Source organism: Amblyomma maculatum, chromosome 4 (assembly GCF_055883805.1).
Source record: "Amblyomma maculatum isolate TAMU_Amacu chromosome 4, ASM5588380v1, whole genome shotgun sequence".
Taxonomy (NCBI): Eukaryota; Metazoa; Arthropoda; class Arachnida; order Ixodida; family Ixodidae; genus Amblyomma; species Amblyomma maculatum.
Genome location: NC_139347.1, coordinates 114,428,829 through 114,454,656, shown reverse-complemented (window position 1 = coordinate 114,454,656; position 25,828 = coordinate 114,428,829). Strand labels below are relative to the sequence as shown.

At 46.4% G+C, this 25,828-nt stretch overlaps 2 protein-coding genes and 1 pseudogene across 5 annotated transcripts in view; 1 reads left to right on the top strand and 2 right to left on the bottom strand.

Annotated features, from left to right (window-relative positions):
* Positions 1–25,828, bottom strand: part of LOC146191992 (uncharacterized) — a 77,107-nt gene that overhangs the window by 12,997 nt on the left and 38,282 nt on the right. For all 4 annotated transcript variants that reach the window (XR_014706745.1, XM_084602368.1, XM_084602370.1 and 1 more), the window contains 5 exons: positions 25,461–25,587; positions 24,844–24,964; positions 17,681–17,729; positions 12,021–12,149; positions 9,779–9,878 (listed from right to left, as the gene is read on the bottom strand). Coding sequence is in view for 3 of the 4 variants with exons in the window: in XM_084602368.1 (XP_084458494.1) it covers positions 9,781–9,878; positions 12,021–12,149; positions 17,681–17,729; positions 24,844–24,964; positions 25,461–25,587 (524 nt within the window). In the remaining variant the exon portion in view is untranslated. The remainder of the gene's footprint in view (positions 1–9,778; positions 9,879–12,020; positions 12,150–17,680; positions 17,730–24,843; positions 24,965–25,460; positions 25,588–25,828) is intronic.
* LOC146191994 (uncharacterized) lies at positions 600–3,328 on the bottom strand (annotated as a pseudogene).
* Positions 5,523–6,086, top strand: LOC146191993 (uncharacterized). The gene is made up of 2 exons (XM_084602367.1): positions 5,523–5,690; positions 5,779–6,086. Exons 1-2 carry the CDS (start codon positions 5,523–5,525, stop codon positions 6,073–6,075), a joined length of 465 nt encoding a protein of 154 aa, XP_084458493.1. The 3' UTR covers positions 6,076–6,086.

The following is a 25,828-nucleotide window of genomic DNA, read 5'->3' as shown; positions in this document are numbered from 1 at the left end:
GCATCCTGATGTCATTGCTTCAATTAATGCTCTCATCTTGTCCACGAAAGCTACAGTGGCAACTGAATCTCCCCACTGTCTCTCCATTTCTTCCTTGTACAAGAAGAGACCTCGTAGGGCCTCATCACTGAAAAGCCGAAATGCGTAGCTCACCCTCATCTTCTCGAATCCGTTTGGACGCACAACTGATTTGTTCACATGTGGCATTGCTTTCAGGGTGGTTTCGTGCCTCTCATCACATTTACGGGCATAGTCCAAATGGTCAGCACAAGCACGACGTCCTTCAGGGATCTTAAAGCCAGCTTGCACAAACCTGTTCCTCACACATTTGTCAAGGTGAGGAAAATCTGACAAAAAATACAACCACCGTTCTGCGTCAGTGGGATGCTGCCTTCTGCAAACTGTTCTGCCTTTTTTTCCACATATTCCAAATGAGCGCCACATACTTCTGTTCCACGACGCCCCGTCACAAGTCACAAAATCTATGTGCAGGCCTGCGTTCTCACTCATTATTACCGTCTCCAGAATTATCTGGCAGAGAATATCAGATGCCAGCTTCCTGAGAACGGCTTGAACATGACAACCAAGCCGTGGTCGCATGCAAGTGTCTTCTATTATTTGGGGTCAGCTTTCCAAGGTTGACGAAGCCTTCAATGTTGCCGTCAGGTGCGCTCCGAGTTTCATCTCATCGATGAGAAGACCACCATGACGATGAAAAGGTTCCACTGTTTTTGTTTTTTCTGCAATGGCTGCAAATACTTTTTCGCTTAGACCAAATCCACTCCTGTAACACTTCAGGTGGCTACGCAAACACGTACGAGAAGGCAGAGTCATAATCTTGTTTTTTCGGATGTGCTCATAAAGTCATGGGCTTTTCATGCACATTATAGCACACTCAAGCACCCATTCGCTCTCATACCTCATACCTTTCGTGCTTCGTCTCTTCGAAGCTGTGAGGCAGGCCAAGATCTGTTGCTGTTGCTTGATGGGCATCCCTTTAATCCACTCTTGAAACACTGCATCATCAATCTGTGAATTTTCTTGTTTCAGATTTTTGATTTGAGACTTTGTTCTGAGGATGCAAACTTTAGATCTTTTTAGCTTTGCTGTCCTTAGCTTCATCTTGTATGAAGGAGTTTTAGCTGAACCTTTGGCTGTTCTCTTCTTGTATGAAGCTTGATTGAGGAGCAGCTTTCGCAAATACTTGCATTGTGGGCAAGGTTTCCCTGCTGTGGGACTGACTACTGGACATGATGCACTAAAACACTTGCCTCCGCAAGTTTTCGTCCTCCGTTCTACACTAGTTTTGAACTCGCCCTCCTCAGCAAAACTGATGCACAGACTCATAGAATTAACTTGACGAAGTAAGTCTTCAACCATCATCACTTCAGTGGCTTGCACAAACACTGCAGCATGAATACTGTGGCCATATACTGTGCACAAAACCATCTTTTCAAAGAAGAGACGATGTCTGTTTAGACCACACACGGTAAAACCTACAGTATTTTCAGCACCAGCGATTTGGTGCCTTGCCCAGTAGCAGTTTGGCAACTCACATTTCATGAGATTAAGCAACGACACGATATTTTCGTCAGCAGGGGCTTCGTCGTTTTGTTCTTCTTGAACATAATTTCTTTCGTCGTTCAAAGAGCGACCGCTATCAATGCGGGAGGTCTTAGAAGGTAAGCCAGAGGTTGAAGTCTTTGATTTTCTTTTCGCTAGCGCTTTCTTCGAGAGATAAGACGGCACATTTGGATATATGGTAGGGACAGCATCTGTCGTTAACACAGGGCGATCACGCGGGATATTCACTATTTGTCCATTAATGACGTGTGTAAATCACGTAAAATGTATTGCTGGTCAAAATGCAGCTCACAAAGCACTGATCGTTTGTCCAGAGGTTTATCAGCACGAGGTACTGCTCGACTCCAAGCTTGGAAGCGCTCTGCATCTTCAGGCACAGAAAACAATGACACACGCCGATCATGCTTCCTTGATGACACATACCCAGACGTGCAGCCCGGTGCGAAGCAATGGGTCTGCGTCGCCTCCTTCGCTTTCCCACCGCAGTCCATTTGTTAAAAAAAAAAAAATCTAAACGCAAGACAAACAAAAGTACGCACAGGTACTACATACTCGCACTAGCACTTCGGCGAGAAAAACTATATAGGCACCAAACAAAAAAGGATAAACTGAGCTAGGGTAAAGCCGATCGACAATTAGCACCACAGCTCAAGAAGCATCCATAGGCAAACAAAGAACGAACGTGCGGGCGTGTGCCGGAGAGAATGCATCGAAGAGCTGACAGCAGCGCCACAGCGGCGACCAGTGGCGGCAGCATGAACCGACGGCGCGTTTTCTCCAAGCGGCGGAATGCGCGGTCGCGCCACCTCTCCCTTCTAGCCACCATAGTAATGTTCAACCTAATGACCCAATGTTTGCGGCATGGGTTCAGCCCATAGCAACTTTTGCAGCTAAGGGTGCAGCGCCAGGATAAGTCTTGGCAAAAGTGGTAATGAGCTCAGTGCTACAATTGCATGAACATGGTGCTAGCGTACTGGCAGTGATAAGCGATGGTGCCGGAATTAACAAATCGATGTGGACACACCTCAGCATCAGCGGAAAGGTGGAGCACCCACAGTGCAAGATTGAACACCCCTGCCTTCCAGATGGATCATTCCTCCACTTCATTTGAGACATGCCACATATAGTGAAATTCATCCGGAATCATATGATGAAGCACAAATATGGTCAGGCAAGTTAAATAATTCCTTGGATATGCATGCCTCTTGAGTGGTGACGCTGTGTAACAGACACTTGTTCACCTATGTTTAATTACTGCATATAACGAAATGGTGTACAATAATTTGCTGCAGGTAGGTGAATACCAAGCAAACTTCCATGACTATGAATGTCTTTTTGAGGCAAAAAAAAAAAACGCAATAAAAGTGGTACCTAAGTTGACTGAGCATCACATCAAACCACAGAAGCTCCAGACCATGAACATTCATCCAGCGACTCAGGTAAAGTTGGCCATTCAGTCATTGTGATTGTAAACGTTGTAAGCAGTTGATGCCATAAAACTGCATGCTTACACATTACATGACAACTGTGCTTGTCAGCGTCCAGTCATTTTCAAAACTAATTTGCCATTACGTTTTTCCAAACTTGACGAATTTCTTTTACTCATCTTCGCTTGCAGCTCTTCAGCCGAAGTGTGTCGATTGGCCTGAAGGTCTACAGACAAATGAAGGTACAGTTGAATCCCGCTATAACGAAATTCACGGTGCACGAAAAAAAATTCGTTCTCGCGGAACTTCGTTATCGCAAAAATTTGACGTGAAACGCAGAAAGAATTGCCCAAGCAGCAGCAAAGGCGTTTAATGCCAAAAATCTGTAAGCTTGGTTTGCTTACGCTTCACGGCGAGCAACGCCGTCACGCGATTTTCGCACTCGGTCAGCAAACCCATTGCAACATCGTCGTCTCGGACAGCAACGAAATTCCTGATGACATCAAAAGCGTCCATCACCTGTACGGCGGTTGCCGCAGCCGGCGCTTCCTGTACGTCGTCGTCTTCTTCATCGGAAGAGTCCTTATCATTCCGGGCAGCTTTTATGATCTGCTCATCACTCACATCTTCGTGAACAACACAAGCGTCAGCGCCGATGTATCGTCGAGCTCGAGATTAGGCGGCACGGTTCCTATTTCTCCCAGCGTTTTCCAGGCGGCCGCGATCCCCGGAGCCGGTGACGCCTCTTCGTCGTCGTCTGTAACGCCTGGTGTTAGGCCAGCAGAGTGTACGGGTCGACCTTCGGCAAATCCGGCGTGCCTGAAACAGTTCACAATTACTGAGCGCCCCAGTGTGCTCCAGGCAGCAGACATAATCTGCAGTGCCACGTACAAGTCCACCTTCGTGTCTCGGCCGGTTTCAGTGTTAAAAAGCAGCCGCTGAATTAACCTCCCGCGGTAAGCGCGCTTCAGGCTAAGAATCACGCCCTGATCGAGAGGCTGTAAGACAGACGTGCAATTGGGAGGGAAAAACCTCAGCTCCGTGTTAGTGAGCTTGACTTCGTCGGAGTGATGCGCTGAACAATTGTCCAAAAGCAAGCAAACTTTACGGCCCTGCTGCTTCATGTCGCGGTCGAATGCCATCATCCACTCGGTGAAAATAGCGCGGGTCATCCATGACTTGTTGTTCGCCTTGTACTGCACAGGTAGGCTACGAGTTCCCTTAAAACAGCGCGGCTTGGCACTTTTGCCTATGACTAACGGCGGACGCTTGTCCGAGCCATCCATGTTTGTGCAAAGCAGCACTGTGATGCGTTTTTTGCTGTGTTTGCCACCGTGACAGCGCTGCCCCTTGAAGTCGAGCGTCCTAGCCGGCAACATCTCGTAGAATAGCCCGGTCTCGTCGGCGTTGTAAATGTCTGCAGGCGCGAAGTTGCTTAAAATTCCGGCCATGTTACTCGCCTTCCAAGCAGCTGCTCCGTCCACGTCTGCTGACATTGACTCGCCGCACAACACTTTTCCAACGATGTTATGACGGGCCTTGAAACGGTTTAGCCAGCCAATGCTGGCTTTAAAATCATCAATGCCAAGTAGGCATGCATAGTTCAAGGCTTTCTGCTGGACGATGCTTCCGGACAGGGGGACGTTGCTGGCTCGTGCTTCCACAAACCACGCATGCACTGCTTTGTCCAACTCTTCATGGAGGGGCCGCGTCACCTTTTTGTGCTTCGAGGATGTGCCTGAAGCAAGTGCCATTCTCACGCTGTCCTTATTGCCTAGAATCGTTGACAGCGAACTTGCAGGAATTCCGAAGTCTTCAGCAATTGCCGCTTTCTTCCTTCCGCTTTCTGCTTGGGCGATTATTTGAGCTTTTTGCTCAAGGGAAAGAGTTTTGCGTTTTTTCACTTGCGTTGCCATCGTGTCCTGCGGATGAAAACTCGTCGTTGTCGAAGAGAAAGGCAGCGAGTGAACAACGCGACCACGACACAAAGCCAAAATGGCGGAACTGCAATCACGTGATTTCATGCTTAATGTGGCTTTGGATTTGACTTGGACTTCTCGCCAATAAAACTAGTTTCGGTTTCGATTTTGAACGCGAAAATTTCGTTGAAGCGGAAAAGCTCTGCAAAAATGGTTCGTTGTGCAGAGAAATTTAGGCCGTTAATTCTTATAGGATACTCGCGGGGAATAAAAAATTATTCGTTGTCGCGGAAATTTCGTTGTGGCGGTATTCGTTGTGGCGGGATTCAACTGTACCTGGTTTCACCAACAGTTTTGGAACGGAACAGTTCACGATGCTACTAAATAACCTCTTTGACATTCTTAACTCCAAGGTTCCTGCAGCTGGAATACGAAAGGGATCTCCAAATATTAACGTGCTAGAATTGTTTTATGTTGCCTTTTTATTGTGGTGAAGGAACCGAGACTTGAAACTTTGCACTCATTCACCCATTTTCTCAAAACACTGCTGTTTTCAATTGTATGTTTTCAGTTTTTGGATGACTTCTTGACAATGTTGAACAAGACGGAATGTATTCCTAATGTCAAGCTGTTCGCATCTAGGCAGACTATCAAGTCCCTACGTGTAACGCTGATGGCTGTGCTGTCACTTGTCAAGTTCCTGTTCAACCAAGGTGTGGGCTACATTCTGACAGCAAGTCTGAACCAGGATCCACTCGAGGTAACCATATCCCTTCCATCGTGTTTCCTCTTTTAACTCCTCCTAATCGCAGTTGTTAAGCCCAAAGCTCAAATTTCTTGTTTTGCAGCGATTCTTTGGGCTCGTGAGGTCCTTCGGAGGAGACGAAGACCATCCAACCGTCACCAAATTCAGCCAGCTTTCCAGACTACTGCCCCTTTACACACCTGTTAAGCTTGCCACAAAAGGGAACTGTGAAGCAGGGGATGAACGAGTTCTACTGAGCACATCTGAGAGCCCTGGAGAGAAGCAGCGTGAAACACTAGTACAAAAGAGAAAGGTTAAAGATGAAGTCTTCCAGCGACTCACATCACTGCCTTCGAAGGGACTGTCAGCCCCATTTGACAATCATATGTACAGCGTTTAGAGTCCAGAAAAAGCGGCATTGTACTACAGTTGAATCCCGCCACAACGAATACCGCCACAACGAAATTTCCGCGACAACGAATAATTTTTTATTCCCCGCGACTATCCTATAAGAATTAATGGCCTAAATTTCTCTGCACAACGAACCATTTTTGCAGAGCGTTTCCGCTACAACGAAATTTTCGCGTTCAAAATCGAAACCGAAACTAGTTTTATTGGCGAGAAGTCTAAGTCAAATCCAAAGCCACATTAAGCATGAAATCACGTGATTGCAGTTCCGCCATTTTGGCTTTGTGTCATGGTCGCGTTGTTCACTCGCTGCCTTTCTCTTCGACAACGACGAGTTTTCATCCGCAGGACACGATGGCAACGCAAGTGAAAAAACGCAAAACTCTTTCCCTTGAGCAAAAAGCTCAAATAATCGCCCAAGCAGAAAGCGGCAATTGCTGAAGACTTCGGAATTCCTGCAAGTTCGCTGTCAACGATTCTAGGCAATAAGGACAGCGTGAGAATGGCACTTGCTTCAGGCACATCCTCGAAGCACAAAAAGGTGACGCGGCCCCTCCATGAAGAGTTGGACAAAGCAGTGCATGCGTGGTTTGTGGAAGCACGAGCCAGCAACGTCCCCCTGTCCGGAAGCATCGTCCAGTAGAAAGCCTTGAACTATGCATGCCTACTTGGCATTGATGATTTTAAAGCCAGCATTGGCTGGCTAAACCGTTTCAAGGCCCGCCATAACATCGTTGGAAAAGTGTTGTGCGGCGAGTCAATGTCAGCAGACGTGGACGGAGCAGCTGCTTGGAAGGCGAGTAACATGGCCGGAATTTTAAGCAACTTCGCGCCTGCAGACATTTACAACGCCGACGAGACCGGGCTATTCTACGAGATGTTGCCGGCTAGGACGCTCGACTTCAAGGGGCAGCGCTGTCACGGCGGCAAACACAGCAAAAAACGCATCACAGTGCTGCTTTGCACAAACATGGATGGCTCGGACAAGCGTCCGCCGTTAGTCATAGGCAAAAGTGCCAAGCCGCGCTGTTTTAAGGGAACTCGTAGCCTACCTGTGCAGTACAAGGCGAACAACAAGTCATGGATGACCCGCGCTATTTTCACCGAGTGGATGATGGCATTCGACCGCGACATGAAGCGGCAGGGCCGTAAAGTTTGCTTGCTTTTGGACAATTGTTCAGCGCATCACTCCGACGAAGTCAAGCTCACTAACACGGAGCTGAGGTTTTTCCCTCCCAATTGCACGTCTGTCTTACAGCCTCTCGATCAGGGCGTGATTCTTAGCCTGAAGCGCGCTTACCGCGGGAGGTTAATTCAGCGGCTGCTTTTTAACACTGAAACCGGCCGAGACATGAAGGTGGACTTGTACGTGGCACTGCAGATTATGTCTGCTGCCTGGAGCACACTGGGGCGCTCAGTAATTGTGAACTGTTTCAGGCACGCCGGATTTGCCGAAGGTCGACCCGTACACTCTGCTGGCCTAACACCAGGCGTTACAGACGACGACGAAGAGGCGTCACCGGCTCCGGGGATCGCGGCCGCCTGGAAAACGCTGGGAGAAATAGGAACCGTGCCGCCTAATCTCGAGCTCGACGAATACATCGGCGCTGACGCTTGTGTTGTTGTTCACGAAGATGTGAGTGATGAGCAGATCATAAAAGCTGCCCGGAATGATAAGGACTCTTCCGATGAAGAAGACGACGACGTACAGGAAGCGCCGGCTGCGGCAACCGCCGTACAGGTGATGGACGCTTTTGATGTCATCAGGAATTTCGTTGCTGTCCGAGACGACGATGTTGCAATGGGTTTGCTGACCGAGTGCGAAAATCGCGTGACGGCGTTGCTCGCCGTGAAGCGTAAGCAAACCAAGCTTACAGATTTTTGGCATTAAACGCCTTTGCTGCTGCTTGGGCAATTCTTTCTGCGTTTCACGTCAAATTTTTGCGATAACGAAGTTCCGCGAGAACGAATTTTTTTTCGTGCACCGTGAATTTCGTTATAGCGGGATTCAACTGTAGTTAGCTGGATATGTGGCTCATAAAATAATGAAGGTGACCTCCTGCATGGAGTGCAAAAGCGAAACAATGACTTCACAAGACTCTCTACCACCTGAAGCAATGCTTGTGATTGAACGAGAGTTTGTGACTGGCAGCCTTGTTTGTCCTTCAAGGAAACTGTTTGCATGCGTGCAAAGCATAGAAGAGACCTTCGTGCAAGCATCAAAAAAAGAAGCCTTTAGGGACCTTTTCTGGAATGTTTTAGATGCCCTTGCGAAGAGAGGAACAAACTGTATCGGTTGCCCAGAGCATAGTTGTGATTTTACAGCACAGATTGTACACTTCTACTTGGTCACACGAACGCACTTTTTTTCCCGAAAAAAGAGCCAAGAGAACGACAGTGCCAATAGAGCTCGGAGGGAACGCAAAAAAGCAAAGCTTGTGTAAATGGTGAACGAAGTGAAAAGGAAGATTCCTGGAAGTGTGTGAGGAGTTCTAATAAACTATAATATGCTAATGCAACTCCACTAAAGACGTGTGTGATAATTTTTTTATTCTATAAGTACTAAAGACGTGTGTAATTTTTCTATAAATATTTACCAGAGGCAGCACAAAATGTCAGCATGACATCTATCGTGCAGCTCTCTATATGTGCCTTGAAAACTAAGAATTCGCTTTATGGAACCTCTCGAGACTAGTCTGAAGGGTTCTTCTAATTTTTAATAAAATCGGGGCAGAACGTTCAGGCTTTGCAACTTCAATTATTGTTAAATCCTATCTTGCTCAATTTCGCATTTGGAAAGCAAGAGTAAAAATTGCTTGCAACCAATGGGATTAATACAGAGGGGCAAGGTCACTGTTCAAGCGCAATGTGATGGAATTGCCGCATTTTAAAGACGCGCGAAAGCGACTATTCTGCCCAAGACGAAACGTAATCACTGATGCCCATCTTTTTCTAAAGCACTGGTCGCTTCTACGCACACGTAGTTTAACTCGTTAAACTTATGAAGCACAGATAGTGATGCCACGAAGCGTGAGCAATGTCTTCGGTTAAACGCCGCACAGCGGAACGGTACACATCTGTAGCAGACGACGCACTTCCTTGGCGCAAACTTCGACAACAGCATCGCGGTGGCGGGCTGCATGCTCCCTGTTGGCGCAGCGAGGAAATGCGGAACTGAAAAGGATCTATAAACGATGACGGCGCCAGCAACCCACCACGGAGCCAAACTAAGGGCAGCGGCATGAACTTGCAAGACTGCCCTGCCGATGCCAGCCATACACCCAAACTATAACCAAATATGGCATAACGCAAGGTTGTTAGCAACGCAAGGTTAACCCTCACCGCCTGGAAGAAGAAAAAAAATGAAAGAAAAGAAGTGAAGATAGGACAGTTGTAGGACAGAAAATAGGAATGTCAAAGATGAAGGGAGGACAGGAAAAGGCGACTGCCGATTTTCCCCGGGTGGGTCAGCCCGGAGGTGCCGTCTAAGAGAAGCGTGGGCCAAAGTGGTGTGTTGCCTCCGCCCCAAACAGTCTGCATCGGCTCAACCACCAGGATCCCCCTTTCTCCAGACATGACGATGCCCCGCACGGCTAAGCGTGGGTGCTCGGGGTCCGTGGTGTCGCACAAAACACAAACACCTGCCTTAACAGGTGCCCACTGCAGGGCAACGACATATCCCTTGATCCCCTCACCTCTATGTCGGTCGGTTGCGTTGTACTGGGCGGCCACGGCCCAGGCCAAGGAGCTGCACACGGGAGCGAATCTCTTTGTCCTCTGTATCTGTGTCAGCTCCTGCATGCGAAAAAAAAAAAGGGTGGGGGATGAAGCGTCCTCACATGCGCGACACAGTGTGGCGTGATTATCATCCTTGCTGCTAGTCTTATTACAAAGAACGATGCACCTTGTTCTTTTTACTGCAAACCTCACCTCTGCTGCTGCAGCCTGTGGTCGGGCCAGTTGGCATACTGAGGACACAGTAAAAAAAGAATGCAATGCATGCTACTTGGCACGAAAGGCTCTAATTTTAGTTAGTCTCCCATAATCCACAAAAATCCAAAGTGATGCTTGCGAGTCATATTACTAATGACATTAGCTTAGGCACCCATGTGCACAAAGCACTTGGCACAAGAAGATGGTGCCAGAGTTTCACAAGAAAAAATGCGCACTGAAATTTATGGCTCCATATTGTGCAGCCTGTAACGAGGTCATGCATTGATGCCCATAACGTGACCAGACTGGCAACTAAAAATAATATGATGGGCAGTAAGCCATCCAAACTTGAACTTAAAAGAAAAAAAGAAAACAGAATAAGAGAAGAAAGGTACATGGCAAGCCAAACAACAAGCATAAACTGCCACTTCATTACCCCGGTGAACATCTCAGCCGCTTAGCGATTAGAATCGCAGCCTGTCTCAGCTTTCCCCTATCTGAGCAGATAGGATTCCTAAGCTTGCATTTCGAAATGCTTTCCTCTGTACTCTGCAGTGGCAGGACTAGGAATGATCACACGGGCATCCGAGACTTTCTCCCCACAACAGAGATCTCAGTATGCGAGTGTTCTGCAGCTTTTGTTCCCCTAAAATGTGGCCACTAGGGGTGCGTGAATATTCGAAGTTTCCAATATGAATCGAAGATAATTGCTATTTGAATCGTATTCACATAGAAAAAACTGATATTCCAAATCTAAAAATATTCGAAAACTGCCGAATACACCATACATTTTCAAATTCACAGCAGTTTCCCCACACTACGCACTTTACCGCAATGCATGACAGCTATGCAGCGAAGCATCCTCAAAACGTGACGAAGCTGTTTTGTGAAGAGGAACCTTTCCATTTGTGAAAACTGCCTTCATGACAGCGTCTACAAAGCAAAGTACTTGATGAGGCTGGAAAAAAAGCTCAACATTTCTTCGGCTTCACTTCAAATGCCGATAACCATTACAGAATTGTTCATCAGATATAATTACCATGATGCAAACAGTTTTCGGCAGGTTTTTCAGACCCATTAGAAAAACATTACGAGGTACTTTAGCAACTAAAGTAGTTAAAGGCGAAAACTGAGTGCCGCATTCAGCTACGCAACTGACACTACTTAGTAATTAATTATTTCATCCTTAGGCACTTAATGATTTAATTAGCCATCAATTATTAATTAATTAATCATCAATTAGTAATTGATCATTGATTTACACATGGCCATATAAGGCACCCATTTGCGCCTATACTGCAATGGTGCTCTGCGATTGGTCGAGACCTTTATGGCGTCATTCCGCCTCGGCCAATCAGAGCCGCCGCAAAAGCGGAACACATTTTGTCCCCGACAGCATGAACCATTAAAGACTTTCGACTTAATTAGAGCTTTTAGCTAGTTTGGACAATTTTTCTGTACCCTTGAAGGCCCCGGGCGTTAACAAGAGTTTACTGCAGCCAGTGACAATATGACAGCAGCTCCAGCCATTTTCATACAGGTCCTTCCTGTAGCTAAAAATTGGTATTTAGAATTTTGTGCAAAATTTATGCTCCATTTTTCAGTAGGATATACACTTCTGTGCAATTCCAGTTCAACTTTATTATTTCCAAATACCATGTGAATTCCCAAGTAAGCAAGATAAACAATGTGTCAATTCTTTAATTCCCCCTTTTTTTTTTACTCAGCACAATATAAATTCGATATTCAAACACATTCCGTTTCCATATTCATATTAGACTCTTATTCAAATATTTCAATATTAGTACATCCATAGTGGCTACAGTCATTGCAAACAGAATCCACAACCCTCCCTTGCATGGCAGAAGAATGGCACAACACTCGTCAAGCTTCTACAAGCTCAACAGGTCACTTGCATTCACAATGGTTCCAGCGCCTACAGGGGCAAGAGACACCACGCAATGAAGCAGCAGCAGGAGAGGTGGCGCCAACTACCACACTTACCAGCAGCCTTAGGGGACGTCACGTGTCCACGACCTACTCCCATGCGGTAGGCCTGGCTCTGGTCTGCTTCATCCAGTTCATCACTGTCATCGTCGTCATCATCGTCAGAGTCACTATCCATGGCAGCAGCTGCACACATAGCCACCACAAAACTTGGTTAGGGCAGGTAAAGAAAAAAATATTGCCCAGGCCGCACCAGCAGCAGGCTTACACATTCACCACAGCTAGAACCAGGAGCAGCCTTCCTACCCTCACCCCAGAAGTGCACTTGAAGCAAGCAAGAGCAAGGCAACAATGTACTGTGCGATGTCAGTTTGCATTACAGAAAACCAGGTCAATGAAACTATCCCGGAGCCCTCCGATATGGTGTCCCTCATGGCCGATGTCACTTTGGAATGGCAAACAGCCGCATTCGCTAACTCTGCCTTCGACCGCTGCACAGTTCAGCTGCACAGTTCAGTTCTGCCTTCGACAGCTGCACAAGACGTAAGTTGAAACTCGCTCCTGAAAAAACAAAATTAGCCGCATATATGACATTCGTCCGCCCGACATTAGAGCACACGAGCGTCATGTGGGACCCGTTCAAGAAGAACCACATAGAGAAAATTGAAAAAGTTCAGAGGAGAGCAGAGAGGTTCATCTTATCACAATATCGTTCAACCGACTCAGTCACTAAAATGCTCAAGAAACAACCTATCACCACTCTCCCAACGCAGAAAAATAGCTAGGTTAAAATTTCTTTATCTCATTCATCACAACACGTTCAACTTGGACACACAACAGTACATAAAGCAGCGCATGTCTCGAACAATCAGAAGCAGCCACCAAGACCAAATCCAACCCATGTCAGCACGAATAGATACATATAAGTACTCGTTTTTCCGAGAACAATAGAAGAGTGGAACTCACTGCCCCATGAAATACTAACAGCACATACTATAAATAACTTTGAATCCAGCCTGAATGATCTTTTTTCAGTGGCTCGAAATACGTAGATAACAATTCATTGAAGGTGTGCTTATTTTCAATATGTACATTTATTTCTAATTGTGGTTAAATTTAATTTTCTGCTGTAGAAAGATGACATCCTGATGAATTTCTCTTTTTTCTTGCTTTGTAGTTGTGCCATTTCTTGAATATTGATGTTGTGTTACCTGCTACTACTACTATTTTAATTTTTAACCACCCTGCAACGGCCTCTGGCCAACAGTATGAATAAATAAATACATAATCTCCGATAAGCGCACGAGATCGGTCAAAGCCCAGATGCGAGAGTGAGGATGCCACCGCAAAAACTACACTGCACTTGCCGCAAAGAACGATTCAAAAGGCAAAAATGACACAAAAGAACAGAATTAAAAAAGTGTCCCAGTCAAGCTGTCCCCTCACAACCTTTTTGTCCCTGTGCCCTGCATTTCATTTTATAGAATGTAGAATAAATTTGAACTACCGAGATGAGCAGCCCTCCCCCTTTGTTAGGGTTTATTTTACATACTCTCAATCACGAAGCATTGAAGAGGGGAGTGGAATACAGCGATGATTCAAATAAAATGAATATATGTCTACTAGAACAGTGAACTCTTGAGACAGTAAATAACTTTTGAATAAGAAATAGTAAACCATTAAATAAAGACCTAATTATAGCAACAAACAACTGAGCATGAGAAAAAAAAAACTAAACAGTATGCACAGTTCGAACAGGCTAAATTATTTAACACACACAAAATACAAAATGGTAAACAACAAAAAAAGAAAAGAGTAAAATAGAACACCAACTAAATATGCAGATCATTCAAACTCGTAAGCAACACTTCGATCCAAAAGTATAAACACACACAGAACAAGGCACTTCACCGATTAGTCTGTGGCATCGACGAACGTAAAAGTTGATAAAGCCTTCCTGTAAAGGACGTAATCATTGATGCATGCGATATCAGCCGGGAGATTGTTGCATGTATGCGGTAAAGAAAATCTGTATGAGTTAAAATGAATGTATCCTTTGTGTCTGGTCTACTCGTGAATGATAACAAGGTTCTCGAATGAACTGCGTTCTTACGCAGAGACTGGTTCTCATAGCTGCGGCCTCGCTGTAAGCAGCCATCGAAGCAAGCTATATAGCTTGATTTTTACATCATTTGACAGCTGAAACTGGGGGAAGGATGAAGCAGCAGTTATTTTAAATACCATAACAAGAAAGCTGCCCCAGCGAAGTGTTTTGATGCATGTCTTTGCTACGGAGGACCGCCATTTTTTCTCATGAGCTCTGTGTACCCCTGCCTTCCCCATGCTTCCCTGCCATATATTCACATGTTTGGCCCAAAGCACTTGTCTCAATGTAATGCAATAGTTAAACCTGCTCTCTAAGAACAGGCACTTTCCATGCCTCTGCGCAGCAGCATACCTGACGGTGCAAAATCTCCCTGTGCCTTGTGCTTGCCTGTGCCAAAAATGCGCCTCTACCAGCAGCAGCCTACGTGCAAACTTTATGCAAGAACCTAGGCCAGAGACTACTGGTGTCACGTCCCCTGATCAGTACTCGCCAGCGCAATGAAAACCACGCACCACTTCTGGTGCGTGAAGCCTTCGCTGACATCTTTCAGCCTTCATGTAACGGACAACTCAGGCCCCTCTCTTCTGTCAGTGCTACAAAAGCACTATCACAAGTAAGGCCACGTGGTTGTGTGCGATGCAAAATCAGGTCAGAGGAAAAGCAGCCTCAGATAAGACACATCGGGAATTTTAAGTCAGGCTTGTACAGTGAACTCTGTGGCATGCATGACTCAGTGTCCCAGAAGTATAAACCGTGTCTGCAAAATAGGTGGGTGCCTTCTACATTTAAAATCAGCAGCATGTAAAAAATCATGTGCTACGAGCTTGACACGAAGGTGCTCAGTTCACTCCAGTTTGCTATAAAGTCTATAAATTCAACCAAAACTAAGCAAGCAAAGGCATGTTCTAACAACTGATGTCAGTTTTCTAAACCAGCAATGCTGCCCTCATCGCAGGGCCATTCTCCAATATGCCACATTCAGCTTGACTTTTAATTGACCACAGTCATTTTCTCATGAACAGTATCTCAATACCACTTTGCGCTGTGCCCACAAACACAGTAATGGCGTAGCATGCATGATGCATTGCTGCAAAGCTGCACGTCGCCAACGAGGGGCATCACAGCCAATGAGAGTAGCAGCATCTTCAGTGCTGATCCCTTGGGCAGTAATATGGTTAGCCGAGAAATTCATGATGGGGCAAACGAAAAGTGGTCCAATACTGACTAGTTTGCTTTAAAATAGGTAAGGATTTGGTATCTCTTGAAAGACCACTGGTGAAGATCAAGAGGGCAACCCGACAATCAAACACAACTTACACTTGCCCTTACTCTTTCCCTATGGTGTCCCTTTAAAAACTTGCTGGTACAGTAACTTTGATAGGACTGCAATGCAAACTACAGTGAAAGCTCGATAATTAGAATTTTCGGATAATTCGAAATACACTACTTGGTCTGGCCAAGCTCCATAGAGGTCTCAAATATGTAGCCATTTTTCCAATAGAGAGTTTTAGCTGAGCGTTTTTACGGCCAGCGGAGCGGATACGCCAGCGGAGAGGCGCTTTTATTTTTGCACTGCGACACCACCGCCGCATGATTTGCACTTAACCGATGTGAACCGATTGCAAGCTCACAATCACAAACATCGAATTGTCGGGTGGGGCAGCTGCGGCGTCAAGCATGTTTCAGAAAACCCCGATTTGCAGTCTGTAGCTTGAACAGCTGCAATCTCGCATAGTCTAGCATCGGGCTTGGTCTTAGTCACTTCGAGATCAGAGGGCGTCAAGCATAGTTGTGTCGCGGCGAACTCACCCGCTGTTCGGAGCAACTACGACCAGTAGGCTTATCTCGTTTTCAGAAGACCCAGCACAAGTCGTAACAGCAGGCACGTTGTCCCTGCTTTCTGGCACCGCAGAATGCCTCTTGCAGTTGTCCATGAGCGACTATGGCCGAACTTACAGCATGTACAAAATTTAGCCCCTGGCTGCAACATCGTTCAGAAACTTTCGATGCCGACGCTGATGTGACAAAATGGCGCCTCGCGTGCAGTGCGATACACCTTGCAGACGAGACAGGCCGAGATCCTCCAATAAGAGAAGCTGATTTTAGTCACATGGGCTCAGTAACAAATGAAAATACGCTGTGACCCTCTTTTGGCACTGAATGTCAACCAATAAGCGAACAACAAGAAACACAACAGGAAATTGAAAAAAAAAAAAAAAAAGAAAAAGAAATCGTTCTTTTAAATGAGGCCAAGATGGTTATAGCTCATAGCCGGCGAAATGGGCATTGTGCTTATTTGAAAAACGCAGTTTTTGCGCGATTTGATGCACAAACTCAGCTCGTCTACACCTTATAAAGTGGAATTACAGCAAAAATACTGACCCAGAGAATGAATAACCTCGTAGATGTATAGAGAAGATGGGCTGTAGATTTCGAAAATTCTATTTTCAAAAATATCAATTCTTTTTTTTTTAAGGTTTTTGGGACCTCAAGACACGTGCCCCCCCTTAATTTAAAAGAGTCAGTTCTACTACGAATAATTCCAACTACACGGCACTGCATCTAGGTGGGCTGCGGCCCAGCAGATGACCTAAGAAACCCATGCCATAGGGCGACACAGTTACGAGGCTGCCCGCGCCAAATATGGAAACAAAGATAAAACCAGGTAAAACCATGGAAGAGCAGGTAAAGCCTAACCCATGATCAGCGTGGCGGCTGTGCCAGAAGGTAGGGGGGTGGCTGCAATGGTGGCTGCTGTCTGTTCCGCATGGCCTCCATGACTTGCAACTCAATGCTCGTTAATTCGCCCCCAATTAATTTCAAAATATAGTTTAAATATTTGTCATCGCGGCCTCAGCTGACGCCTATGTAAGGCCACTAAGGGTTCAAGCCCCTGTTTGGCCACGTCCGGTAAGCGCTTGTCTGAGCCTCTTTGACGTGTGCACAACAGTAAGTGGAATGAAACATAAGCGGTCTCACCCAAGACCACCTTAAGTTTCAGTCACGCGTTTAGGCTTCATGGTTGTCCATACCAGCCAACGGCAACGGCAGCCGTTGGCCGTGCATTAGCGAACCGACCGCATTTGCACAGTATTTCAGACGATAGGTTTTTTTAAGCCCTTCCATCACGGTTCTTCTTTTGCTCCAAAAATGCGCGCTCGTCAAGTGCTGTTCAGCGCATCATGTGGTAAAGCCTAACACGAGACTCAGGCTGCTTGTGAAGGGGCACTCCTGCTGCTACCATGTCGCATCGTGAGGCATGAGTGCCAGCAAGAAGTCAAGGCCGCTGGCACTCTCCAAAAATTCTCCCTCTGTCCGCCCCCCCACATCCCCACTGCAAATTGTGATGTTATCATTGCATACCACCTAAGGCAAGCTTGCCATGAGGTGCTCTGCAGTCTGCCAGTGCGAAACAGAAATACATGCTGATGACTATAGAGCTTTTCTTTTTCTTTCAAATTCTAAGCATCAAAAGTGGGGTTGGATTCATTATGCAAGTGGGATCATTACGTAAGTAAACACGGTAAAGTAATTCGAACTTTCTTTCCGGTCCCATGACGTTCGAATTAAAGAACTTTTACTGCAGTTTTCCAGCTTAAAAGGGACTCACCATACTGGGCCTTAGCAGTCATCTGCGCCAGCTGCAGACCTTGGAGAACCTGCAAAAAAAGAAAAACAAATGCAACAAATGACAAAGAATACTGGAAAAAAAGAACATCTACTCGACATTGCTTTCAGTTTTGAATATTGCCACATTTATTAAACAGGCACCCACAATAAGAAGTACTCTCAAAAGCACTGCTCCAAAACATGGAACAAAACGTCAATTCTCCACCCGACAAGACTGTGCAATAAAAAATAATATACAGTCGCTAACCAATTTTTTGGACCTTCAAGGGGCAGAGATAGCATCCAGAAAATCGGGCAGTCTGAAAGAAAGAATTCACGCAGAAAAAGTCACTTTATTTAGTGAGCGGCTCGAAAAAGTGGTCAGTATGTCTCTGCAGGGCGCTACGTTGCCGTGTAGGTCGGCATACACGTCGGCAAGAATGACGTTTCACTGTACACAGCCAAAAGCACCATCACAGCTCGGGTTCACTGCTAGTTGGCAGCATAGTCTTTGCCTCCTCAATGTCGGAGCCCAAGTTATCCCTTTCCAGCACCTGGCGAACTACTTCGTCGTTGGTGAGTTCAGCGCATAGCTCGCTGTCAGCGTTAGCAAATTGCTCCAGCGTCACTTCCATGGGAACGGCTCCTGCAGTGCACAAGCACTTGATGAGGTCGGCAAATTAAGACGGCTGATGGGATTCACTGGCACTATCATCGGATGGCGACGGCAGTTTATTTCTGATTGCGAAACCAGCGTGGCAGAAGCAATTCCGCAGTGTCTCCTTGGTCACCGCCTTCCATGCAACGGAAGCATGATGAGTGCAAACAACAATCGACACTGCAGGTTTTGCCACCGTCCACGCATAACACCATGCGAGTGAGCATGCGTGACCAACAGAGGTGCTTGAGTGTCAGGATAACGCCCTGGTCCATAGGCTGTAGTAGGGACATCGTACAGCACAACACACCACACGTGAATGGCGACCGCGGCGACTGACGACTGTGCATGACAGCAGCACGGCAGAGTTGGCGGGACGGTGCAGCAAGCGGACGATATCACAAGTGGGTTCGAGGTTGCAGAAAACCAAATGGCAGCGGCCAGAAAAGCAGAAAGGTATCGGCATTGTTTGCGATTTTGGTAGCTCTTGTCGCGAATCGAAAGAAAAAGTACGGATAATCGAACAAAGATTTCAAACGTCCGAAATTTTGGTCGGTGTTATACATTGACTCTATGGAGCGCGTGGCGGCGCCATGACAAGGTCGGGATGTGCAGCAAGTAGAAAATATTATTCGTGTGTATAAAAAGCATTTAAATGGCTGTGCTATTTACACCACGGTGAATTAGCGATACGAAGTTTATAAATTTTTTACCAAAACCCTCCAGACCAGCCTGCACTTTGACAATGCTGAAAGAGTTGAGGGCTAAATTTCACCCCTGCATGGAATGTGTGAAGGTAGGCGATAAGAAACCTCATGCTGCCACCCCACACTAAAGCTTGCAATGGCACGGCAAAGCAGAGACTTGCAATGCTAGAAAGTATGGGTGTGTAAATATCGAAATTGTCAAATACGAATCAGATGTGAGCATGGACAAAAAAACGGCTTGGAAGGTTAAATATCCGATCAGTGAAAAATATTTGAAGAATTAAAAACTTGCAAGCACTACTAGTCTTGTTCATTTCAGAATCCACATGGAATTTTCAAATAAATTAAACTATAATTGCAGAGACGTCTCTACCAGACTGAAAAATCCACTAAATAGTTCATACAGGATTGCGTATACCAGTTTTTTGCGCAGAAAGAACTTGCATGAAATGGGGTGGACCTGTCATATCACTGCTGATTGAAGCAAATTAACGTTAACTCGGCCTTCAGGGGGACCAAGAAAAATAAGAGAGGTCCGTAATAACTGAAAGCTCGGAGTAGGCCTGAAAAATCTCCCAGAAACTATTTGCCTCGCAGCAATTTTATCTGATGGACACCTGCATTCAAGATGAAACCGAAGTAAGAAAGCTCCTTCCCGGTATCGTCAAGTGCTTTGCACACATAGTAGGATAGGCCTCCTTCACAAAAGGGACCTTCACAAAGGTCGTCTACATAAAATGGCCCCGTCAGGTTTTGAAGATGCCTCACTGCACAGCACACGCGATGAACCAGTGCTGTGAAGTGCGCAATGCTGTTAAACTGCAGTGAACTCAAAAGCTTCTCGGTGTATTCGGAAAGTCCGAATATGAGTTTTTCAATAACGAATACATACAAATGGAATAACAAACATATCATAGATTGAAATGTCGAATATTAGCACACCCCTACTAGAAACGGAACAGAATGCTGAGGCGTGGCCATCGAATGCGGCGTTACGTTACCAGCGACAAATGGGAAGAGGGCCCAGAAGCTTCAAGAACTTTCAACGAGTTTGTCAACAATGAAGCCTCACATTTGTCCTATCCTTCATGGTGCCAGATTTGTGGCGCCACTATGGAAAATGTCTATCACAGGAAGCAAGAGGCATATTCTGTTTGGCTCATGATACTAACACCTCGGTGTTCACTAACAGGTGGCACTGGGCAATATTTTAATGGGGGCAGGGGAAACGCTGGCATGGCTTACCAATAAAGCAAAAGAGCAGACCTCTTACCTGGAATTTCGAACGGTCTCTTCAGGTAAGCCAGGCCAGTTGCCTACCACTTCTACTAACTACCCCTCCCCCCCCCCCTTTCTTGTAATCCCCGTAGTGCTGTCTCCTAGTAACGAAGAATCCCTGTTCACACACAAAATTTCAAAATAAAACCTGGAAAGCCACTGACTGGTTCACGAAACACCTGAGAAAAGAAATGACGAACAAATAATTTAGCACGGTTAGGACGAAAGATAACTGGGTGTGCTGGCAACTCAATTTTTGCTCTAGTTTTGTGCGTTCTTATTAGCACATAATGGCAACCTATTAAACCAAAGAACAAAAAAAAGAAACAGACCGAAGCAGTGGCGGATGCAATGACGGCTTACGACAGATAAATATTCGGTCGCACATGCATAATTCCGAAATAAAACCTGGAAAGCCATTTACTGGTTCAGGAGACACCTGAGAAAAGAAATGACGAACAAATAATTTAGCAAGGTTAGGAAAGAAGAGAACTGGGTGTGCTGGCAACTCAATTTTCACTCTAGTTTTTTGCATTCTTATTAGCACATAATGGCAGCCTATTAAACCAAAAAAAAAAAAAAAGACGCATTAGTTGTACACAAACAAGAAATAGAATATGAGAGACAGGTGCCAACTATTATCTGTATTTGCAGGGGCAGAAAAACAGCAGTTACGATAAATATGTCAACATGGGAGCCTCGGGTGGAGCGGAAAAAGCAAGACCTAGCAGGCAACGGTTTTGCTGGAAGTCTTTTCATGTAAACAAAAAAATATTAAAAGGACAATTACGATACCCACCAATGTGAAATTTGAGCACAGCTATTTAGACGTTTTTGCGATATGCTGAGACAAAGAACTTGAGATATGCTTTTATGTACACATGTGCAGTTACAAAGCAGTCTACCGTATAGCACAAAATATAGGTAGAGGTTTTTTTTTTCTAAAAATACTACTGAAAGGCCAACCCTCGAGTTATATACCGGCCCTTAGCATAACCTGCATAGTCGTCTGGCAACATGTGAGAGCGCGAACCTTTTGGCATCCGCATCATTATCGCCTCCCCACTGACCAACGCGGGCCAACGACGCCGCAGTTACAGTAAAAGCTTGTTAATTCGAACTTCACGGGACCGGAAAAAAAGTTCGAATTATCCGATGGCCTTGAAAAAAACTGACCAGAATCATTTTATTACGGTAAATGTACTGTATTTAGCCGCGTAACGAACTTGCTCACATAATGAACCCACCCAGCCCCGATTTGTGCCTACCAATCTGAAAAAAAAATAAAAAATAATAATAATATAAAGGCGTCAGTCGTTAGCGCGTCCCTCCTTTTGGCGCCAGCGCCATCAGGTTCCACAACACATTTCTTGGCAGTGCGCCAAGATGCTGCGCAGCAAGCTTTCCTTCCTTCATGTGCCCAGCGATAACGGCGTGTTTATCTTTTGACTTTAGCTCCAGCAGGGGGGAGGGAAGCAAACTTGGCAAAATGCCAGCGCTTGTCCAGTTCGTTCGCTTTATCATGCTATGAGCGACTGTGGCGGGCGGCGCTGTCTACTGCCACTCCAATCAACGGAACGAAGGGCGCTAAAAACCGGCGTCATGATCGCGGCTGACTCGCGTGCTTCCGTTGACGACTGATGGGTGGAAGGATGGGTGGCTATCGCGAAAAAAAAAAAAAGTTTAACCCATAGTGCCCATCCGAGATCATAGCCTTTTATGGGCGATGGCTGGGACCGCGCCAACAGTACTTATCCCTATTTCCAAATTAACAGGGTTGGAATTAACGAGTATTTAGTTGCGAGCTACGGAGGTTGCGTAGGAGAGAGCAGGCAGCTGCCGCCGCGCGGCCATGCACTGACCTTGCTGCGGCCGCCGTCCCCTCCCCCCAACGCCGCCGGCCGCCACGCCGGTCATGGGGCCATTTAAGTTTTGCCCACTCTTCCATGGTTTTACCTGGTTCCATCTTCTGTTCCAGTCTTTGATGTATGCAGCCTCTGATTACGCAATCTCTAAGCCTACCGATCGCGGAAGTGTTTCTTTACCTTTTTTTTAATTTTCTTTTTCCGCGTGATGTGCGCCAAGCCGCCCAGACGCGGCGGCGCGTAGGTCGAATTATCCGTAGCGGAACTGACTCGCGTTCGAATTAACGGGCTTTTTTATACACAGATCTCTATGGAGCTTGGCCGGACCAAGTAGTGGAGTTCGAATTAAGCGAAAATTCAAATTATCGATGTTCGAATTAACGAGCTTTCACTGTATTTGCTATTCTTACCACAGTTGGACCGACGCCACCTTCCCTCTTTGTGCTTTGCGACAGTCAGCAAAATGAGTACACATGCTCCACCGTGGCATTCAAAAAGAAAGTTATAGAGTACAGTGAACTATACAGGAAACATGTCCACCCAGCAACACTTTGGTGTCTCGGAGAAATGCGTCCGATATTGGAGAGCGCAGAAACTCAAGCTGTCTGCCTGCAACGGGCGGAAGACCTCCTTTCGCGGGCGCTGCGTGGTGCATCTTGAACTTGAAGACAAGGTGGCAGAGTTCGTCCGCGAGCATCGTGCCAGATCCTTGCCAGTGACAGCTGAACTCATCTGCATCAGAACTATTGAGCTCACCCATGAATCCAGCATGTCCAAGGAGCAGTTCAAGGGCTCCATTTATTGGGTTCATCGCTTCATGCGACGCAAAGGATTTGCACTTCGTCGGCACACATCAATCTGCCAGAAGCTACTAGAAGCGTACGAGGACAAGCTAGTCAATTTCCAGCACTATGTTATCTGTCTCTGACAGCAGCATGGCTACATGCCAGGACAGATTGGCAACACCGATGAAACATCATTAATAAAAAAGACTCTCATTTATCATGGACACAGACTTAGAAGAAGACAGGACGAGCGCTAATAAATGCCGTAATAAATAGGCTAGTTTTTTTTATTAATGATGACACACCAACTAGCCCAGCTTTCTACCTTGACTAATGTAACGCCAGTGTGGTTTGACACGCCGTCGTCCACCACAGTATGAATGCGGCGCGAAGGAAATCTAGCATTCGCGCTTCACGGTGATGCTCGCATGCACTGTAGACGGCAGAAAGCTGTCCCCATATATAATCTTTAAGAGGAAAACACTTCGGAAAGAGACTTTCCCGTGGGACGCTGTTCGCGTGAACGAAAAGGGCTACATGGACGAGGCCTTCATGTTAGGCTGCATCTGTACTGTCTGGAATCAGCGACCCATCGCACTCCGGCGGCGTCCTAGCATGCTAGTCCTGGATGTTTTCGCGGGCACGTGACCGCAGGTGTAAAGCAGACGCTCCGCAATGGGAAAACAGACCTCGCTGTCATTCTAGGGGCATGAAATCAACACTTCAGCCGCTGGACGTCATGCTGAATAAGCCATTTAAACACAACGTCCGTGAACTTTAATCAGTGGACGGCCGGCGACAACCAAAAACCTCCAACCAGTCGGGTGCGCAGGCCGCATCTCGTCACTGTGGCCACATGGGTGTCACAGGCATGGCGCTCCCTGCCCGACGATGTGGTCGTGCGGGCATTCAAGAAATGTTGCATTGGCAACTCACTGGACGGCCCTGAGGACGACATGTTGTGGGATGCAGCCAGCGAGAAACGGTCTTCGCTGGACAAGAGTTTGGACAGCTCTGAAGAATGAGCAGGCGAGGAGTCTGGTGGCACGTAAATAAAACGTCAAGTTTCGTGCTTATAATTTTTATGTTGCGTTCTTTGCTTCAAGTTAAAGGGGTTTACATATATTCCGCTTCGACCTATATTCTGAAATGTACGGTATTTTTCTAACAAGCCAAACTACTCAGAAGAGAAATTCTCTTTTGCCCGTGACTCTTTCATGACTTGCGACTCTTTTGCTCAGTTACACCGGCAACAACACGAATGCGGCTCAGCTGCTGAACGGGCGCATAGGAGGTGTGCTCTAAAAGCAACCCTGTGCATAAGCAATGCATCGACCAAATTTTATGTGGCGGAGTGACTTCCTATGCGGACGCGACAACAGAAAGTGCAAAAGTGGGCATAGTTCGACGTCATTAATACAAGTCTGTTCTTTCCAATTAAGAATGAAAACCAACAAGCTCAGCAACATACGCTACCAATTGCAATCTAGCACATTAGGCCAAAGACCACCTAGCATAGTTTTAAAGCCTCACTTTACCAGAGCCGTGCAAAGTGCCTGCATGGCCGAGGAATAAAGTGCCTGACGCGGGATCCCAGGTGTCCTGTTGGGTTCACTTCCCGCTCCAAAAATGCTGCTGAAATTGGCGGCTCTTGGCCATGATGTGAACCTCATGACATCACACAAGCCGTCTACAAAAGACAGCACAAGCTTTCGCTGCTACACGAGCCTGGGGGCTTCAGAGATCGCAAAGAGGCTCAATGGCAAAGTATCTGGTGCAAACGCACCAAGTTACGACCGCAAAGAACTCTGCCTCACTGCACACCGTACTGAGCACATACAGAGAAAGTTTCTTCTCCCACGCACACACACCTTGGGGTCAGTCTTCGGCACGGGCGGCATTGCTGTCTCATTGCGCTGAAGTGGATTGGATGCTCCCGGGCGCGGCGCTGGCTGGGGATATGGTCGCATGTGTGCAGGCACTTTCTTGTCCCTGTACAGAGTCAGGGCAAAGCACATCACATCTGTCAGCGAACAAGACAGCATCAGCCACAAATGAGGGGAATTAGTACCACAGTTCAACTCGGACGTATATGTCTATATAAAACTCGAATGAGATTACAAAGTAGCTCCATTGTACTGATAGTTCAATCTGTAAAAAAGGTCAACAATCGATAAGCTTACTTGCAATCTGTAAGCAAGAATACAGTATATCCACGCTACTTACGCACTGGCAGTTCACTATTTACAAGGCAGACAAAGCTTTGGAGCAACTGCTGGCAGAACTGACAAGGCTAACCTCACCTGTAGCCAGCAACCACCTCAACCTTAACCTCTTGGAGCTTTCCTGAATATATTAACCTCAATAAGGTTCACGCTTAGTATTCAACAAATCAATAATGCCACATACAATTCCTGCTCATGCTCTTCACACATGCCACACAGCAGCCTCTCCACTATGTGCCCACTCCTCATGCAACAGGACTCACGCAATACTGTGAAGCGATGCATAGTAGTGCCGCCTCTCGGCCGGCGTCATGGCCTGCACGTTGATGAAGATGGGAGCCACTGCTGGCGCTGGAATCTTGTCTTCAAGCGACGCCACACCCGTGGCCTCTGCATTGTCAAGATCGGGAGGAGGGGGGCATGGGGCGGAAGGTCTACTTCAAGAGCAATTTCACAGCACATTAGTAAATTTCTATGTCAATTCCCTTTCCAACCATTTTCAAAATGTGTCACCCTTTAATCCGCTCTTAAAGCAAGGGTCGCAAAATTAGCACAGACATAAGCAATGCCTAGATTGGGATTCACAACAGCGCAAGTCTGCATTCCGAGTTTTTTTGCATCATTGTCAGAA